The 18,168-nt window shown below is 50.4% G+C and overlaps 2 protein-coding genes across 4 annotated transcripts in view; both read left to right on the forward strand.

The window, feature by feature from the left end:
* Window positions 1-4,803: 4,803 nt before the first annotated feature.
* znf568 (zinc finger protein 568) lies at window positions 4,804-10,074 on the forward strand. 3 transcript variants are annotated; one of them, XR_004223095.1, is made up of 3 exons: window positions 4,804-4,864; window positions 8,133-9,851; window positions 9,971-10,074. XR_004223095.1 is itself a non-coding variant. In NM_001016087.2 (2 exon segments), a coding segment is annotated over 1 exon segment (1,494 nt). In that variant the 5' UTR covers window positions 5,011-5,039; window positions 8,133-8,297; the 3' UTR covers window positions 9,792-10,063.
* Window positions 10,075-13,449: 3,375 nt separating this feature from the next.
* LOC116411532 (zinc finger protein 850-like) overlaps window positions 13,450-18,168 on the forward strand; it is a 33,105-nt gene continuing 28,386 nt past the window's right edge. Inside the window, exons 1-3 of the mRNA XM_031903958.1 lie at window positions 13,450-13,557; window positions 13,661-13,774; window positions 15,472-17,379. Of these exons, the coding sequence (XP_031759818.1) occupies window positions 13,455-13,557; window positions 13,661-13,774; window positions 15,472-17,379 (2,125 nt within the window). The 5' untranslated portion in view covers window positions 13,450-13,454. The remainder of the gene's footprint in view (window positions 13,558-13,660; window positions 13,775-15,471; window positions 17,380-18,168) is intronic.

Below are 18,168 nucleotides of genomic sequence, written 5' to 3' on the forward strand. Positions count from 1 at the left end.
TCATGTAAGATTGTTATTGAATTGTGTTTTTGATTACGTTGCAAATGAAGGAAATATCCTTAGTTATTCCATATCATGTTGGGGGTACAGAGTTACCCCACACTGTGTCAGAGCTCAGTATATACCATTAGGAAAAGGCAACGGGGGTACTATTAGGCAATGGGAGGGGGGTACCATTAGGCATTGGGAGGGGTTACCATAAGGCAATTAGTGGGGGTACCATTAGACAATTGGAGGGGGGTACCATTAGGTTTTGGGAGGGGGGTACTAATAGGCAATAGGAGGGGTGTACTATTAGGTATTGGGAGGGGGGTACTAATAGGCAATGAGAGGGGGGTACCATTGGGCAATGGAAGAGAATATTGTCATAGTTCTATAATTGCTCGTATCTATACTCCAATGATTCCCCACTAGGGATATATGATTCCCCACGAGGGATATAGGATTTCCCACTAGGGATACAGTATATGATTCCCTACTAGGGATATATGATTCCCCACTAGGGATATATGATTCCCCACTAGGGATATATGATTCCCCACTAGGGATATATGATTCCCCACTAGGGATATATGATTCCCCACTAGGGATATATGATTCCACATTAGGGATATATGATTCCCCACTAGGGACTTAGGATTCCCCACTAGGGATATATGATTCCCCACTAGGGATATATGATTCCCCACTAGGGATATATTATTCCCCACTAGGGATATAGGATTCCCCACTAGGGATATATTATTCCCCACTAGGGATATATGATTCCCGACTAGGGATATAGGATTCCCCACTAGGGATATAGGATTCCCCACTAGGGATATATGATTCCCCACTAGGGATATAGGATTCCCCACTAGGGATATATGATTCCCCACTAGGGATATATTATTCCCCACTAGGGATATATGATTCCCGACTAGGGATATAGGATTCCCCACTAGGGATATAGGATTCCCGACTAGGGATATAGGATTCCCCACTAGGGATATAGGATTCCCCACTAGGGATATATGATTCCCCACTAGGGATATATGATTCCCCACTATGGATATATGATTCCCGACTAGGGATATATGATTCCCGACTAGGGATATATGATTCCCGACTAGGGATATAGGATTCCCCACTAGGGATATAGGATTCCCCACTAGGGATATAGGATTCCCCACGAGGGATATAGGATTCCCCACTAGGGATATAGGATTCCCCACTAGGGATATAGGATTCCCCACGAGGGATATAGGATTCCCCACGAGGGATATAGGATTCCCCACGAGGGATATAGGATTCCCCACTAGGGATATAGGATTCCCCACGAGGGATATAGGATTCCCCACTAGGATAGGATTCCCCACTAGGGATATAGGATTCCCCACTAGGGATATAGGATTCCCCACGAGGGATATAGGATTCCCCACTAGGGATATAGGATTCCCCACGAGGGATATAGGATTCCCCACGAGGGATATAGGATTCCCCACTAGGGATATAGGATTCCCCACGAGGGATATAGGATTCCCCACGAGGGATATAGGATTCCCCACGAGGGATATAGGATTCCCCACTAGGGATATAGGATTCCCCACGAGGGATATAGGATTCCCCACTAGGGATATAGGATTCCCCACGAGGGATATAGGATTCCCCACTAGGGATATAGGATTCCCCACTAGGGATATAGGATTCCCCACTAGGGATATAGGATTCCCCCCCACAGTGAGTGTCACTCTTGGATTTAAATAAATACTTACTCAAATCAAGCCTGGAAGTTCCCCCTGGGCCTGACCTGAACCATTCAGATTCACTCAGGATATTACCCAGACAGCTTTATTAGAGGACCTGCAACCAGACCCCCCCAGTGCCCTGGCCTAGGCTCCCACTAGCAATACTTATTTCCCCTTACATCTCCTCCGGGACTGGGTTAGCTGCCAGTTTGCCAATGTGCAATGAGCGTGGGGTAGCACTCATATTGCTTTTGTTGACCCTCTTCTCCGCTTACAGAGCTAGTTTACTGTTTTTCTTTGAAATAAATATTGAAAAACATATACCCCACTGATGCCTCAATTAATGTCATTTTATTGGTATTTATTTTGATTATTGAAACTATGCCGTAGCGGCTGCATTTCCCACCCTAGGCTTATACTCGAGTCAATAGGTTTTTCCAGTTTTCTTAAGTAAAATTAGGTACCTCGGCTTATACTCGGATCGGCTTATACTCGAGTATGTCTCCTAAGTATTCAATTTTCTTTGATGCCCAAAACCATATAGCCTCTGAATGGTAAAAGTGTTGCAGGTTTGAGTTTTTCCACAGCGGTAGAGAGGGGGAAAGTATTGGGAATGTGACTTTTGCGGCTATCGGTGCCTTCATACATGGAGGTAAGGGTGGATGATCTTTGGGATAAGCAGGTAATTTCCCAGTGCTTCCAGGGAACCCAGGGTGTTGGCCTGGAGTACCACGTTTCCATTTTCCAGTTCCTGAGTGAGCCGCCACTTCATGTAGCCAAGCTGAGCCGCTAGATAATAGAAGAGCAGGTTTGGGAGGCTCAATCCTCCTTTATCATAGGGGGCTGTTAGTGCGGTAAATGAGACCCTCGGTACCTTGTTTTCCCAGAGGAATGGGCGCGTCTGTGTAGGGAGAGAGCCGCGGATTTGTTTGGGGATTGTAGTCGGTGCATTGTGGAAGATGTATAAGTATTTTGGGAGGAAAATCTTTTAAATTACTTTCATCCTTCCCCACAAGGGGAGATTTTGCTACACTTTTAAATGTTTTTCTTAAAGGAGACATATTGGATAAATGGGAAACCCCTAACCCTGTAGGCAATTATGAATAATATCCGGTGCTGGTTTCCCTTTGGGCTAAACATTAACCCTATCTGTAACAATGGCCCCTTTATTGGAGCTCCCTATAGATCCTCTCAGATCCCTGTCTGGGTTTCACATGAGGGGTGGGCGTGTCCTAATGGTCCCTGCCAGAAGCACAGTAGGAGGGGGAGAGCCAATCACAGCCCTGCACTCACACAAGCACAGACAGGCTTCAGTTCCCTATCAGGTCAGCCTAGCTGCTGATTGGTTCCTATCCTACAGTGCCGCCGCCCCCCTGCACAGCCTGGGAAAGGAGGCAGCAGGAAGTGGAACAGATGGGCGGGGCTAGTGGGGTTTGGGGGAATTTCTCAATAAATCAGTCAGAAACACAACTTTAAGCACAATCCTTCTATATCTAGAGGAGTATAATTCCCTGGTACATTCATCATTTTTATAGGATATGTCTCCTTTTAAATACAAAGCTCAGACTGCAGGTTACTATTTGAAACAAATATTTGAAATATATATTTCAAAACAAATGGGTCTTCTTGTCATTTATTTTCATTTCTAATCACATATTAACACATGTCTGCGCTGCTCTACAACTGGCGGCCCCCATGGGTGTTTTACCCCTCCCCTGTATTGTCTGTACAGCCTGTCTAGTTTAATCCCCATGTTAGAAATACCATCAGTAAAGTATTATAGTAAAGGGATTATAAGTGTTTCGTATTCAGTATCAGTGAACAGATTATGAGTAGTGATGAGCGAATCTGTTATGTTTCGCTTCGCCAAAAAATTTTGAAAAGATCCGCGAAACGGCAAAAAATTTGCGAAACGGCGAAAATGTTGTGCAGCAAAAAAAAAATTGTCGCCCGTGGCTATTATTTTGTCACACGGCTATTCTTTTGTCGCCCGCGGCTATTATCTTGTCACACGGCTATTCTTTTGTCGCCCGCGGCTATTCTTTTGTCGCCCGTGGCTATTCTTTTGTCGCCCGTGGCTATTCTTTTGTCGCCTGTGGCTATTATTTTGTCGCGTGGCTATTCTTTTGTCGTCCGCGGCTATTATCTTGTCGTCCGTGGCTATTATCTTGTCGCACGGCTATTCTTTTGTCGTCCGCGGCTATTATCTTGTTGTACGGTTATTCTTTTGTCGCCCGCAGCTATTCTTTTGTCGCGCGCGGCTATTCTTTTGTCATCCGCGGCTATTATCTTGTCATCCGTAGCTATTATCTTGTTGCACGGCTATTCTTTTGTCGTCCGCGGCTATTATTTAAAATAATATAAAATTAGAAGAATGAGTTACTTTCTATCTTATAAGCCCCAGTTCTGCTACAGCAGAGGGAACCAGTTAACCGGGGACTGGGGGGAGCAGGGCCCACCGGGGCTGTCACCGCAGAGGGCCCCAAACCCCCCCAAGGGACCCCCGGCGTGGTCCCTACACACCCCGCAACCCCCTCCCTAAACTCGTTGGGAAAGGGGGGGCCTGCAGGGCCCAGTCCGACCCTGGTTTCATACAATTTTTGGACCAAGGGCTTGGACTGGGGGATATAGGGCCCCCTGCGGCACCCTCCAAGGTACCTTTGCCAGACACGTACCCCGATGCGCACCCCTGACTCCCCCCTGGGGCCCCTGCCGATGTCCTCCCCTGAATGCGCGTATGTGAAATGCATCAGAGGAGAACATTGGTGGCCAGGGGAAGCGGCAACGGGGTTGGGTCAGGGCCGCTGGGGGTATTTTCCCGGTGTCCCCCCGGCCCAGTCCGACCCTGGCTCCAAATTATTGTCCCAATAATTTTCATACCATGGGGATCGGGCATTTAGTCAGGCAGGTTAGAAACTTTAAGTCAGATAAGGATAAATCTGTGTATCTGCCGGTACCCCTGGGGAACCCACAATGCATTGCCAAGAAGCCACTTTCATACAGTTGGTGCCTGTAACTATTTCATGTACAGAACATCCTCCCATTTGTTATTTACACATCATTTCATTTCTGATTCTAGCACAGTGACTATGTGAGACATCTATACCCAGTGAGTGACTGCCAGGGTCCAGCTACAGGTATGTGTCTATGGTACGCAAATGATATGCAATGATACGGGGGGGGGGGGGGGGGGAGGAGCAGACAGGATGGGGGGGAGGAGCAGAGGGGAATTTGAACAAAAAAGCACATGGGGTCTCACAATGAGATCTCAGTTTCAGAGCTGCCGACTCTCCTCTCTCTCAGTTACACCAGGTAAGGGAAGCGCCATTTAGTGAGTGGGTGTCTGTGTTTGGGGGGTGGGACAGAGGGGGGGTACTGTGCCAGTCTGTACTCTCTGGGGGTCACTGACTCCATATTTAGTGAGTGGGTGCCTGTGTTTGGGGGGTGGGACAGAGGGGGGGGGATACTCTGCCAGTCTGTACTCTCTGGGGGTCACTGACTCCATATTTAGTGAGTGGGTGCCTGTGTTTGGGGGGTGGGACAGAGGGGGGATACTCTGCCAGTCTGTACTCTCTGGGGGTCACTGACTCCATATTTAGTGAGTGGGTGTCTGTGTTTGGGGGGTGGGACAGAGGGGGGATACTCTGCCAGTCTGTACTCTCTGGGGGTCACTGACTCCATATTTAGTGAGTGGGTGCCTGTGTTTGGGGGGTGGGACAGAGGGGGGGTACTGTGCCAGTCTGTACTCTCTGGGGGTCACTGACTCCATATTTAGTGAGTGGGTGCCTGTGTTTGGGGGGTGGGACAGAGGGGGGGTACTGTGCCAGTCTGTACTCTCTGGGGGTCACTGACTCCATATTTAGTGAGTGGGTGCCTGTGTTTGGGGGGTGGGACAGAGGGGGGGTACTGTGCCAGTCTGTACTCTCTGGGGGTCACTGACTCCATATTTAGTGAGTGGGTGCCTGTGTTTGGGGGGTGGGACAGAGGGGGGGTACTGTGCCAGTCTGTACTCTCTGGGGGTTAGTACTGGTTAGACTGTCACAGCACAATCTTCTTGGCACTGCGGGGGTCTCGGCAGATAGTGGGGCTCTTTTACCTGCTAACTGATACAGAAGAGGCTGAGGGCAGTGAATACAAAAGAAGCCCCATAAAGGGTAATTGGGTAATTGACTGGTAATTGACTGGATAAAATCAGCCTGGGGGGGTGGGGGTTTGATTGAAAAACAATGAGCTGCTGGAGGGGAAATACTATTGGTCTGGGGGGGGTTGTTTGGAAACAATGGGATCAGTACTAACCCCCTCAAGCCTGGGATTAGCAAATCAGTACATTGGTTTTGTTTCCGGGTCAGGGAGTCTCCCTACAGGAGGAGCCCATACACGGCTACCATGGCAACTGGGAGTGGTGACCCTGCCCATTGGCAACGTTGCAAAGTGTGTTCTCCCCAATGGGAATGATTTGGGGGCCCGCGTTTAGTGGATTTATAGTAACATTTGAATAAGCGTGGCCTCCACTTTTTCCAAAAACATATTATGTTGCCTGGTTATTATGGTTACTGTATCATGGCAGGAGTTGGGGGTTTTGCTTGGAGCCAGTCAGTTACAGAGCTGAGGCCCATTCCCCGTCCCACCAGGCGGATCTCAGTAACCAGACACAGGTCCCTTTCTTCCAGTTGTGATGCATTGTGGGTACTTATTGCCTTTTGGTGCCACCCTGGTGTGTTTAGTTAATGGAGTAATAGGGGTGAGGTCACTATTTGGCATGTAGGGGTTAAAAGGTGTTTCATGCTTGCACTCCCGCCCATTCCCACCCATTCCCACCATTGTTCCTTACGTCTGGAATGTGACCCCATCTAGGAAACATATGGTCTTGGGGCTAATGTAGGGTGGGGAGGCGTATCCCACAGAGGGTGTGTATATCCAGTAGCAGAGTCTGGCCTCTTACTCACACTTACTCACACTCACACTCACACTTACACTCACACTTTTCCTTTATCCAATATGTCTCCTTCAACCAAGCAGGAATACAGTGTTTTTCATTTTGTCGCTATATCATAGCCCTGGGTATCAGACAGAAATGTCTTAATACAACTTTAATAAAAAAAACTTTCATTATAAAACCAAAATACTAAGGTTCACAACCTAACAGTATCAAAAATTCACATAGAAGAAATCAATCAACAATTAATATCCCCACCCCACACAGCCAATCCCCCTCCCTTTCCACATTCAGTTTCTCTAGGTGCTTCGGCCCCAAGGCTAAGTGCCCCCCCAACCCATATACCCTTCCCTTTAGCACCCTCCACCCAGGGGCATATTTAGGTGCCACCCAGGGAAAAATATTCTTTTCCCGAACCTCTACTAAACCATACAGGTAATAATATTGCTTTTTAAGCACAAATGGAAGTTCTATTTAGGTTGCAGCTTTGCTTTGAGGGGCAAGACAAGGCTAGTTATACCCCCACCCCTGTGCTACCCCCAAGCCATGTAGCAACTCCAACCTTCCTTCTTGTTTTACAGTTTCTTATAAGAAATCTTTTATAAGTGTAAAGCCGGCCAAACACATTAAGATTTTTCTCTCCCTAACGACCAATTTTAGTGCGATCCGACGAATCCGTCAATTTATTGTAAGGTCAGCGGGCACTGAGTGATCTGGCAGTTTGTCATTGCTCAGAAAATCACTTAGGTTTAAACATTTTTTGGCTCTTAACAATAAAATTTACCCATTGCCCAATTGTTTGCAGGACCAAGCCAGTCATTTAGACGATATCGATTGAAATGGTCAATTTCATTGCACAAATCGTACTTTTAACCAATCGTTTCAGGGTAAGCTTGGTCCCACTATAATGAAAAGATCTTTTAAAAATCTTATAACATGAATGGGCAGTTTTAGTCTTGGCTTAAGCCAGCCATACACGGGACTATAAAAGCTAGTGTCTTGGCCCCTCCAAACCAAGTCAGAAGTTCATTGGTCCATGTATGGGGGTCTTTGCGAGGGTCTGATTTTGGCCAGATGTCTATTGGCAGGTCTGGAACTCCCATAGGGCATGGGCACGTAGATGCCACAGCTAAACCAAGTACCTCTGACACCCAGGGCAGTATTATTAGAATATGGGCTACTGCTGCCCCAACCCCTACTGTTGCCACTAGTCACTGCCCAGCCGTAGCTGGTTGCTAGGCACATGTTACTGTTGCCTACCCCTAGTTCCAGACCTGGTTGATGTGGTTCAGCAAATGGTTTCCAGCAGGGCTGCAGTATAATCCAATCACTGACCAGCATGTGGGTGGCCAAATCAGATTTGCTTATAATGAGCACATGTCCACATACGGCCAATAGCTGCATTACACTAACAAAACACAATATTTATTGGATGATTGACCACCACTGACATTTTCTTCTCTTTTCAGATATTTCTTCGATAAAATAGAGACGAGACTTGGAACTGTTGCAGAACAGAAGAAATCTCAGCCAGCGCTTGGATACAAGGAGCAATAAGAACGAGCTGGGGTATTGCCTCTCCTTCACACAGGCAAGCGTATAAGCGTATCACAGGCAAGCAAAGCTTTAGTGCCATGGTTATTCCACATCCCCAAAGCGAACTTCACTCAGCAGCAAAAAAGTTCAAGTGCCCAGAATGTGGGAAAAGATTCTTAAGAAAGAATGAACTTAATACTCACTGGAAATTCCACACAGGGGAGAAACCATTCACCTGCAGTGAATGTGGGAAAAGCTTCACTTTAAAGGCGAGCCTTCAGAATCACTTGAGGATCCACACGGGGGAGAAACCCTACACGTGTACAGAATGTGGGAAAAGCTTCTCTGACATTGGAGACTTTAGAAAACACCAGAGAATTCACACAGGGGAGAAACCCTATGCCTGTTCAGAATGTGGGAAAAAATTTACTACGAGTGGTAATCTTCTCCAACACCAGCATGTTCATACAGGAGCGAAACCTTTTACATGTAAGGAATGCGGGAAAAGCTTTACCTGCAGCAGCCACCTGTCCATTCATGTGAGAACCCACACAGGGGAGAAACCATTTTCTTGCGCTGAATGTGGTAAATGTTTTAAGGTTAAGAGTTATCTTCGAATTCACCAGACTACTCACACAGGGGAGAAACCATTCACATGTACAGAATGTGGGAAAGGCTTCTCAGCTAAGAGCGGTCTCCTTACCCACCAGAGACTCCACACAGGGGAGAAACGTTTCTCGTGTACAGAATGTGGAAAACGCTTCACTCACAAGAACACCCTTGTGCTCCATGAACGGTTTCACACAGGAGAAAAACCTTTTACTTGCACAGAATGTGGGAAAGGCTTTATTACAGTGAGTTTTCTAAAAACACACCAGAAAGTTCACACTGGGGAGAAACCCTTTTCATGTACAGAATGTGGGAAAATATTTACGAGTAAGAAAGGCCTTAACTTGCACCTGAGAACTCACACAGGGGAGAAACCATTCACCTGCACTGAATGTGGGAAAAGCTTCTCTTGTAAGAGCCACCTTCGCAGTCATCAGAATGTTCACACACGGAGTAAAGTGTTTAAATGCACAGAATGTGACAAATGCTATGCCACTAAGCAAAGCCTGGAATATCACTTAAGTGCCCACACTGGAGAGAGACCCTTCCCATGTACAGAATGCGGGAAGTGCTTCCCTAATAGACACGTCCTCCAGAAACACACACTCATTCACTTACATTTGAAACCTTTCACGTGTGGAGAATGTGAGAAAGGCTTCAGTAGTAAAAGCCACCTTAACAGACACCAGAGAGTACACACAGGGGAGAAACCATTCACCTGTACAGAGTGTGGGAAAGGATTCTTTCACAAGAACCACCTTAAGAGACACATGATCATTCATACAGGGGAGAAACCATTCACGTGTACAGAATGTGGGAAAACGTTCCCTTATGAGAAGAGTCTTCGTGTACACCAGGCTGCCCATACCGGGGAGAAGCCTTTTACTTGTACCGAGTGTGGGAAAAGCTTCTCTCAGAAAGGAAACCTTCGGGCCCACCTGAAGCTGCACCCAAGGGAGAAACCTCTCACGGGCACAGAGTGAGGGATCAGTCGCCCCTAAATACTCTCCTACTGCAGCTCAGTATTCACTCTGAGGAGAAACATTCATTCAGCAGAAGCTTTATTCTCCCCCACATTATCCATACAGTGACTTGTGTCTCTCCCATGTCACCAGTTACTTATTGGGATCTCCAACGTATGTATGTCCAATAGTGGCTGCACCCCAATAAGCATTCACAGTGTGACCCCCATACCCAGGCACAAGGTGATTGTTTTCTAAATGATATACCTCAATAAATAAAATACAAATTATCAGTAGGTTTAGAGCAACGTCTTCATGTAAGATTGTTATTGAATTGTGTTTTTGATTACGTTGCAAATGAAGGAAATATCCTTAGTTATTCCATATCATGTTGGGGGTACAGAGTTACCCCACACTGTGTCAGAGCTCAGTATATACCATTTGGTAAAGGCAACGGGGGTACCATTAGGCAATGGGAGGGGGGTACCATTAGGCAATGGGAGGGGTTGCCATAAGGCAATTAGTGGGGGGTACCATTAGGCAATAGGAGGGGGGTACTATTAGGTATTGGGAGGGGGTACTAATAGGCAAGGGAAGGGGGGTATTATTAGGTATTGGGAGGGGAGTACTATAGGCAATGAGAGGGGGGTACCATTGAGCAATGGAAGAGAATATAAGGTTATAATCCCAGTTGCCAGAGGTGACATTGAGCTCCTCAGTGAATGTAAAATGGCCACCTGCCAATATATACTGCCTCAGAGGGCAGGGACCCAGCATTCCCAGTGTCCCAGCATTCCCTGTGTCCCAGCATTCCCAGTGTCCCAGCATTCCCTGTGTCCCAGCATTCCCAGTGTCCCGGCATTCCCAGTGTCCCAACATTCCCAGTGTCCCAGCATTCCCAGTGTCCCGGCATTCCCAGTGTCCCGGCATTCCCTGTGTCCCGGCATTCCCAGTGTCCCGGCATTCCCAGTGTCCCGGCATTCCCAGTGTCCCGGCATTCCCAGTGTCCCAACATTCCCAGTGTCCCGGCATTCCCAGTGTCCCGGCATTCCCAGTGTCCCGGCATTCCCTGTGTCCCGGCATTCCCAGTGTCCCGGCATTCCCAGTGTCCCGGCATTCCCAGTGTCCCGGCATTCCCTGTGTCCCGGCATTCCAGTGTCCCGGCATTCCCTGTGTCCCGGCATTCCCAGTGTCCCAGCATTCCCAGTGTCCCGGCATTCCCTGCGTCCCGGCATTCCCTGCGTCCCGGCATTCCCAGTGTCCCGGCATTCCCTGTGTCCCGGCATTCCCAGTGTCCCGGCATTCCCAGTGTCCCGGCATTCCCAGTGTCCCGGCATTCCCTGCGTCCCGGCATTCCCTGCGTCCCGGCATTCCCTGCGTCCCAACATTCCCAGTGTCCCGGCATTCCCAGTGTCCCGGCATTCCCTGTGTCCCAACATTCCCAGTGTCCCGGCATTCCCAGTGTCCCGGCATTCCCTGTGTCCCGGCATTCCCAGTGTCCCGGCATTCCCAGTGTCCCGGCATTCCCTGCGTCCCGGCATTCCCTGCGTCCCGGCATTCCCTGCGTCCCGGCATTCCCAGTGTCCCGGCATTCCCTGTGTCCCGCATTCCAGTGTCCCGGGCATTCCCAGTGTCCCGGCATTCCCAGTGTCCCGGCATTCCCAGTGTCCCGGCATTCCCTGCGTCCCGGCATTCCCTGCGTCCCGGCATTCCCTGCGTCCAACATTCCCAGTGTCCCAGCATTCCCAGTGTCCCGGCATTCCCTGTGTCCCAACATTCCCAGTGTCCCGGCATTCCCAGTGTCCCGGCATTCCCTGTGTCCCGGCATTCCCTGTGTCCCGGCATTCCCAGTGTCCCGGCATTCCCAGTGTCCCGGCATTCCCTGTGTCCCGACATTCCCAGTGTCCCGGCATTCCCAGTGTCCCGGCATTCCCAGTGTCCCGGCATTCCCTGTGTCCCGGCATTCCCAGTGTCCCGGCATTCCCTGCGTCCCGGCATTCCCTGCGTCCCGGCATTCCCAGTGTCCCGGCATTCCCAGTGTCCCGGCATTCCCTGCGTCCCGGCATTCCCTGCGTCCCGGCATTCCCAGTGTCCCGGCATTCCCAGTGTCCCGGCATTCCCAGTGTCCCGGCATTCCCTGTGTCCCGGCATTCCCGTGTCCCGGCATTCCCAGTGTCCCGGCATTCCCAGTGTCCCGGCATTCCCTGTGTCCCGGCATTCCCAGTGTCCCGGCATTCCCTGCGTCCCGGCATTCCCTGTGTCCCGGCATTCCCTGCGTCCCGGCATTCCCTGCGTCCCGGCATTCCCAGTGTCCCGGCATTCCCTGCGTCCCGGCATTCCCTGCGTCCCGGCATTCCCAGTGTCCCGGCATTCCCTGCGTCCCGGCATTCCCAGTGTCCCGGCATTCCCAGTGTCCCGGCATTCCCAGTGTAAGGGCAGTAATGCCATAAAGCTCCATGTAAGGGAAGGTGTGAGGGCAGGAGACTCAATGACACAAACATATACAAATACCTCACAGAAACAATGTTATTCCCCTGCCTATAATAATATTTATATATATTCGTTCCATTGTTACAATTGAGTCAGAAGTAGAGTTTCTCCTTAACTGCGAGGGGTAGAATCAGCCGCCCACTCCCGCCCCCCAAGCTCCAGCCGATATCCCTGCGCCCAAAGCTCTGAGTGCCAACCAACAATATGGCGGCGCCCCTCCCAACTGGGAGTTGCAGGCAGAAAGTTTACTGTCCGTTCCATTGGTCCAGAGTCTGAGGGGCTGATCCTAAACCTCGTAATATCATTGGCACTGGACGGAGGTGCTTCCCCAGGGGCGGGGCAAAAATCTGCTGCTTCCTCTCCCCTTACACTGCCCGGATATTGCCGAGATGTGACTCTGTGAGGGGCATGCTGGGAACTGTGTCCTGTAACTCCCTCCCCTGTGTCCCTGGCATTCCCCTCCCCTGCACTCACATCCCCAGCCTGGGCTACTGGGTAAGTGCTTTTCCCTCCTCCTCCTCCTCCTCCTCCTCCTCCTCCTCCTCCTCCTCCCTGCACTGTCTGTGGGACTGGGGGTTAATCCCGCTGCAGGGGCTGATAGAGAGGGGCGGCTGTGGGACTGGGGGTTAATCCCGCTGCAGGGGCTGATAGAGAGGGGCGGCTGTGGGACTGGGGGTTAATCCCGCTGCAGGGGCTGATAGAGAGGGGCGGCTGTGGGACTGGGGGTTAATCCCGCTGCAGGGGCTGATAGAGAGGGGCGGCTGTGGGACTGGGGGTTAATCCCGCTGCAGGGGCCAATAGAGAGGGGCGGCTGTGGGACTGGGGGTTAATCCCGCTGCAGGGGCTGATAGAGAGGGGCGGCTGTGGGACTGGGGGTTAATCCCGCTGCAGGGGCTGATAGAGAGGGGCGGCTGTGGGACTGGGGGTTAATCCCGCTGCAGGGGCTGATAGAGAGGGGCGGCTGTGGGACTGGGGGTTAATCCCGCTGCAGGGGCTGATAGAGAGGGGCGGCTGTGGGACTGGGGGTTAATCCCGCTGCAGGGGCTGATAGAGAGGGGCAGTTTACTGATTGGATAAACCCCTCCCTGTACAACATGTATTTATTGCACTAATATCAGAGGGGGGGCCCAAGCGCAGCCCCACAGGCAGCTTTATATGGTGGGTTTCTGTTCCTTGCTGTCAGGTTCTCCAGAGATGGAACCAAGGAGGTTAGAGGGGAAATGGGAGAATGAAGAGCCGGACACTGAGGAGCCTCTGCCCACAATAAAGAGGGAAATGGATCCCGTTCCTGGGGCCGGTGAGTAACGTTTCTGTAGGACACAGACCATCTGGTTACACAGAGCTCGGGGGGGGGGGGGGGGGGGGTGAGTGGATTCTGACTCTCAGTTCCATATTGGCAGATTCTCCAGTGATGGAATCAGAAATATTACAGATAAAGATCAAAGAAGAAGAACCAGACTATGAAGATGATCCAAACCCAATGGAAAGCTTGGAAGGATCACTTACTGATGGGGGTAAGTAGCCGGTCATTTTATCAGTAATACCAAGAGTTCCATTTGTCACAGGCTTGGCAGTTTTATTGCACCCAGGAATCCTGGGTAAGTGATTGCAGCCCCCCCTCTCCCCCCGGTATTTGCCCAGGTACAGAGCTCTGATGAACAATTTCTGGGCTGCTCTCTTTCCCATGGTTGTCATATTTTTCTATTGCACTGTTAAGTATGTATAGGACGGCCATTAGAGAAAGCCTTTGAAATGACTTTTTACTCCTGGCTCAGTAAGATCAGTTCAACGGTGTCACCTCTCTTAGTTGCCTGACCATAGGGAAAGAACAACCCAGCAGCACGAGCTGCCAATTTTAGGGCCAAGGTTTCCTCAATTTACCCTTTACACAGCATACGGCTCCAAACGGGCACATTTTAACAAGCTTCCTAGTACCTCCCCCTGGGTAAGTGAATCCAATCTCCCCCCAGTACTTACCCAGGTACAGAGCTCTGATTCTCTGTACTTCCTGCTCCTGGGCTGCTCTCTTTCCCATGGTCAGGCAGGAACCTCCCCCTGGGTAAGTGAATCCAATCTCCCCCCAGTACTTACCCAGGTACAGAGCTCTGATTCTCTGTACTTCCTGCTCCTGGGCTGCTCTCTTTCCCATGGTCAGGCAGGAACCTCCCCCTGGGTAAGTGAATCCAATCTCCCCCCAGTACTTACCCAGGTACAGAGCTCTGATTCTCTGTACTTCCTGCTCCTGGGCTGCTCTCTTTCCCATGGTCAGGCAGGAACCTCCCCCTGGGTAAGTGAATCCAATCTCCCCCCAGTACTTACCCAGGTACAGAGCTCTGATTCTCTGTACTTCCTGCTCCTGGGCTGCTCTCTTTCCCATGGTCAGGCAGGACCCCCCCCCCCCCTGGGTAAGTGAATCCACCCCCACCCCCCCAGTACTTACCCAGGTACAGAGCTCTGATTCTCTGTACTTCCTGCTCCTGGGCTGCTCTCTTTCCCATGGTCAGGCAGGAACCCCCCCCGCTGGGTAAGTGAATCCAATCTCCCCCCAGTACTTACCCAGGTACAGAGCTCTGATTCTCTGTACTTCCTGCTCCTGGGCTGCTCTCTTTCCCATGGTCAGGCAGGAACCCCCCCCTCTGGGTAAGTGAATCCAATCTCCCCCCAGTACTTACCCAGGTACAGAGCTCTGATTCTCTGTACTTCCTGCTCCTGGGCTGCTCTCTTTCCCATGGTCAGGCAGGAACCTCCCCCCTGGGTAAGTGAATCCAATCTCCCCCCAGTACTTACCCAGGTACAGAGCTCTGATTCTCTGTACTTCCTGCTCCTGGGCTGCTCTCTTTCCCATGGTCAGGCAGGAACCTCCCCCTGGGTAAGTGAATCCAATCCCCCCCCAGTACTTACCCAGGTACAGAGCTCTGATTCTCTGTACTTCCTGCTCCTGGGCTGCTCTCTTTCCCATGGTCAGGCAGGAACCCCACCCCCCCGGGTAAGTGAATCCAATCTCCCCCCAGTACTTACCCAGGTACAGAGCTCTGATTCTTTGTACTTCCTGCTCCTGGGCTGCTCTCTTTCCCATGGTCAGACAGGAACCTCCCCCTAGCAACCAGACAGTGGATTGAGTGCCAGCCTGGGAGAAGTTACCCTGGCAGGGATATAGGCAGGATTATTTCCTAAACGGTCGGCTGACCCTCTCCCCTGTGCTTGTTTTTAGACGGCTGTGATAACGAGGAATGGAAATGGCAGTCACAGATTTCCGGGGGTTTCTCCGACACTTTGGATACAAGTGAGGGTCCTGGGATACTTATAGGAGAGACTGCACCGTATAAAGCAGAGAGCGACTCAGACTGCGACTCGCTGACCAGCTGGGGGGCAGAAGAGGAGGATAAGACATTGGGCTTTATCTGCTTTAAGTGTGGGATCAGGTTCTCTGCGCACAGGGATCTCCTTACGCACCTCTGTGGCCAATACGAGGAAGGCCAAGAGGGGCAACAACAGGACTTTGCTGGGGAGAAACCATTTGCACCTATAGACTGTGGGCAAATTCAGAAGACAATCATAACGGGGGAGAAACCATTCACCTGTGCAGAGTGTGGAAAAGCTTTCTCCTCTAAGAGGAACCTTTGCAACCACCACCAGGTCCACACGGGGGAGAGGCATTTCACCTGTACGCAGTGCGGCAAAAACTTCTTCTCCAAGAGCAACCTTCACGCCCACCAGAATATCCACACGGGGCTGAAAACCTTCACGTGTACGGAATGCGGCAAAAGCTTCTTCCGCGAGAGCCACCTGCGCCGACACCAGAACGTACACGCGGGGGAGAAGCGCTTCTCGTGTGTAGAATGTGGGGAAAGCTTCGCTACGAAGAAACACTGTAACGTCCACCAGAAAAGTCACGTGATGGGGAAATCATTCTCGTGCAAAGAATGTTCCAAAACGTTCTCCCTAAAGAACCTTCTTCAGAGACACCAGAAGATCCACACGGGGGAGAAACCATTCACCTGCTCAGAGTGTGGGAAACGTTTCTTACGGAAGAGCCACCTTCAGCGGCACCGCAAGATTCACACCGCAGACAAACCTCTCCCCGATACAGAGTTTGCTACCACCATCATCCAATGTGGCCCTCGTAGGAAACGCCTTAAGCCTCGCGCAGGGGAGAAGCGTTTCTCTTGCACAGAGTGCAGCAAAGCCTTCTCTCGGAAAAGCAACCTTCAGAGCCACCAGAAGCTTCACTCCGGGCAGGAACTGTTCACCTGTACAGAATGCGATAAAAGCTTCTCCTATAAGAGCAACCTTCTCAATCACCAGAAGATTCACACGGGGGAGAAACCCTTCACCTGCACGGAATGTGGCAAAAGCTTCTCCCACAAGTGGAACCTCTTCAACCATCAGAAAATTCACACGGGGGAGAAACCCTTTGCCTGCGCGGAGTGCGGGAAAAGATTCTCCTTAAAGAACAACCTGAAAAACCATCAGAAAATCCACACGGGGGAAAAACCATTTGCGTGCGCGGAATGTGGGAAATGCTTCTCTTTGAAGAGCCACCTCCATAGCCACCAGCGGACACACACCGGGGAGAAACCATTCACATGTAACGAATGCGGCAACAGCTTCTCTTCCAAAAGTTACCTGGAAGCTCACCAGAATATTCACGCAGGGGTGAAGCCCTTCTCCTGCGCGGTGTGTGGGAAAAGCTTCTTCCGAGAAAGTCACCTGAACAGACACCGCAATATTCACACCAGGGAGAAACCATTCACCTGCACAGACTGCAGCAAATGCTTCCCTACCAAGAGCCACCTCCAGAGACATCAGAACATTCACACCGGCCTCAGGCCTTTCCAATGCACAGACTGCGGGAAGAGCTTCCCCACCAAGAGCCACCTTCACACGCACAAGAACGTTCACACCGGCTTGAAACCCTTCTTGTGTACGGAGTGCGGCAAGTGTTTCTCACGGAAGAGCCACCTCCAGAAACACCAGAGAACTCACACAGGGGAGAGACGCTACACCTTCGAGGAGTTTGAGAAAAGCCTCATGCAGGAAAGCCACAGACTGCAGCTCAGCCTCCCCCTACAGGAGCCTCCTTCTCCATCAGCAGAAACACCTCAAGGCTGGATGGGATAGAATGGAGAAACCAATATAATGGACAGATAGAATGGAGGATGCAGTAGAATGGATGGGATAGAATGGAGGATGCAATAGTATGGATGGGATAGAATGGAGGATGCAATAGTATGGATGGGATAGAATGGAGGATGCAATAGTATGGATGGGATAGAATGGAGGATGCAATAGAATGGAGGATGCAATAGTATGGATGGGATAGAATGGAGAATGCATGGGATAGAATGGAGGATGCAATAGAATGGATGGGATAGAATGGAGGATGCAATAGAATGGAGGATGCAGTAGAATGGATGGGATAGAATGGAGAATGCGATAGAATGCATGGGATAGAATGGAGGATGCAGTAGAATGGATGGGATAGAATGGATGTATAGAATCAATGGAATAGAATGAAGGATGCAGTAGAATGGATGGGATAGATTGGAGGGTGTGATAGAATGGAGCATGCGATAGAATGGATAGAATGCATGGGACAGAATGGAGGATGGGATAGAATCAGTTGATCAGTGTTAAGTCAGTGTTACTGTAAGGATTACAGGTGGTTCAAAAGACTGTCGGATCAGAGACCTACAGAGCTTGTAGACACTACACGGGTGCTACTGGGGGCAGAAAGCCCCACACAGTGAATGTCAGGGGCAGTATTAGTCCCAGCAGCAGCATTACTGTATTACTTGCAGTATTGGGAAAGGGGCGGGCTCTATAAACATGGCGGGTATCCGGGGCATATACCCCATATCTGATGGCACTTTAACAGGTTTGGTTGTCCAGAGCCAAGAACTTGCCC

Source organism: Xenopus tropicalis, chromosome 6 (assembly GCF_000004195.4).
Source record: "Xenopus tropicalis strain Nigerian chromosome 6, UCB_Xtro_10.0, whole genome shotgun sequence".
NCBI lineage: Eukaryota > Metazoa > Chordata > Amphibia > Anura > Pipidae > Xenopus > Xenopus tropicalis.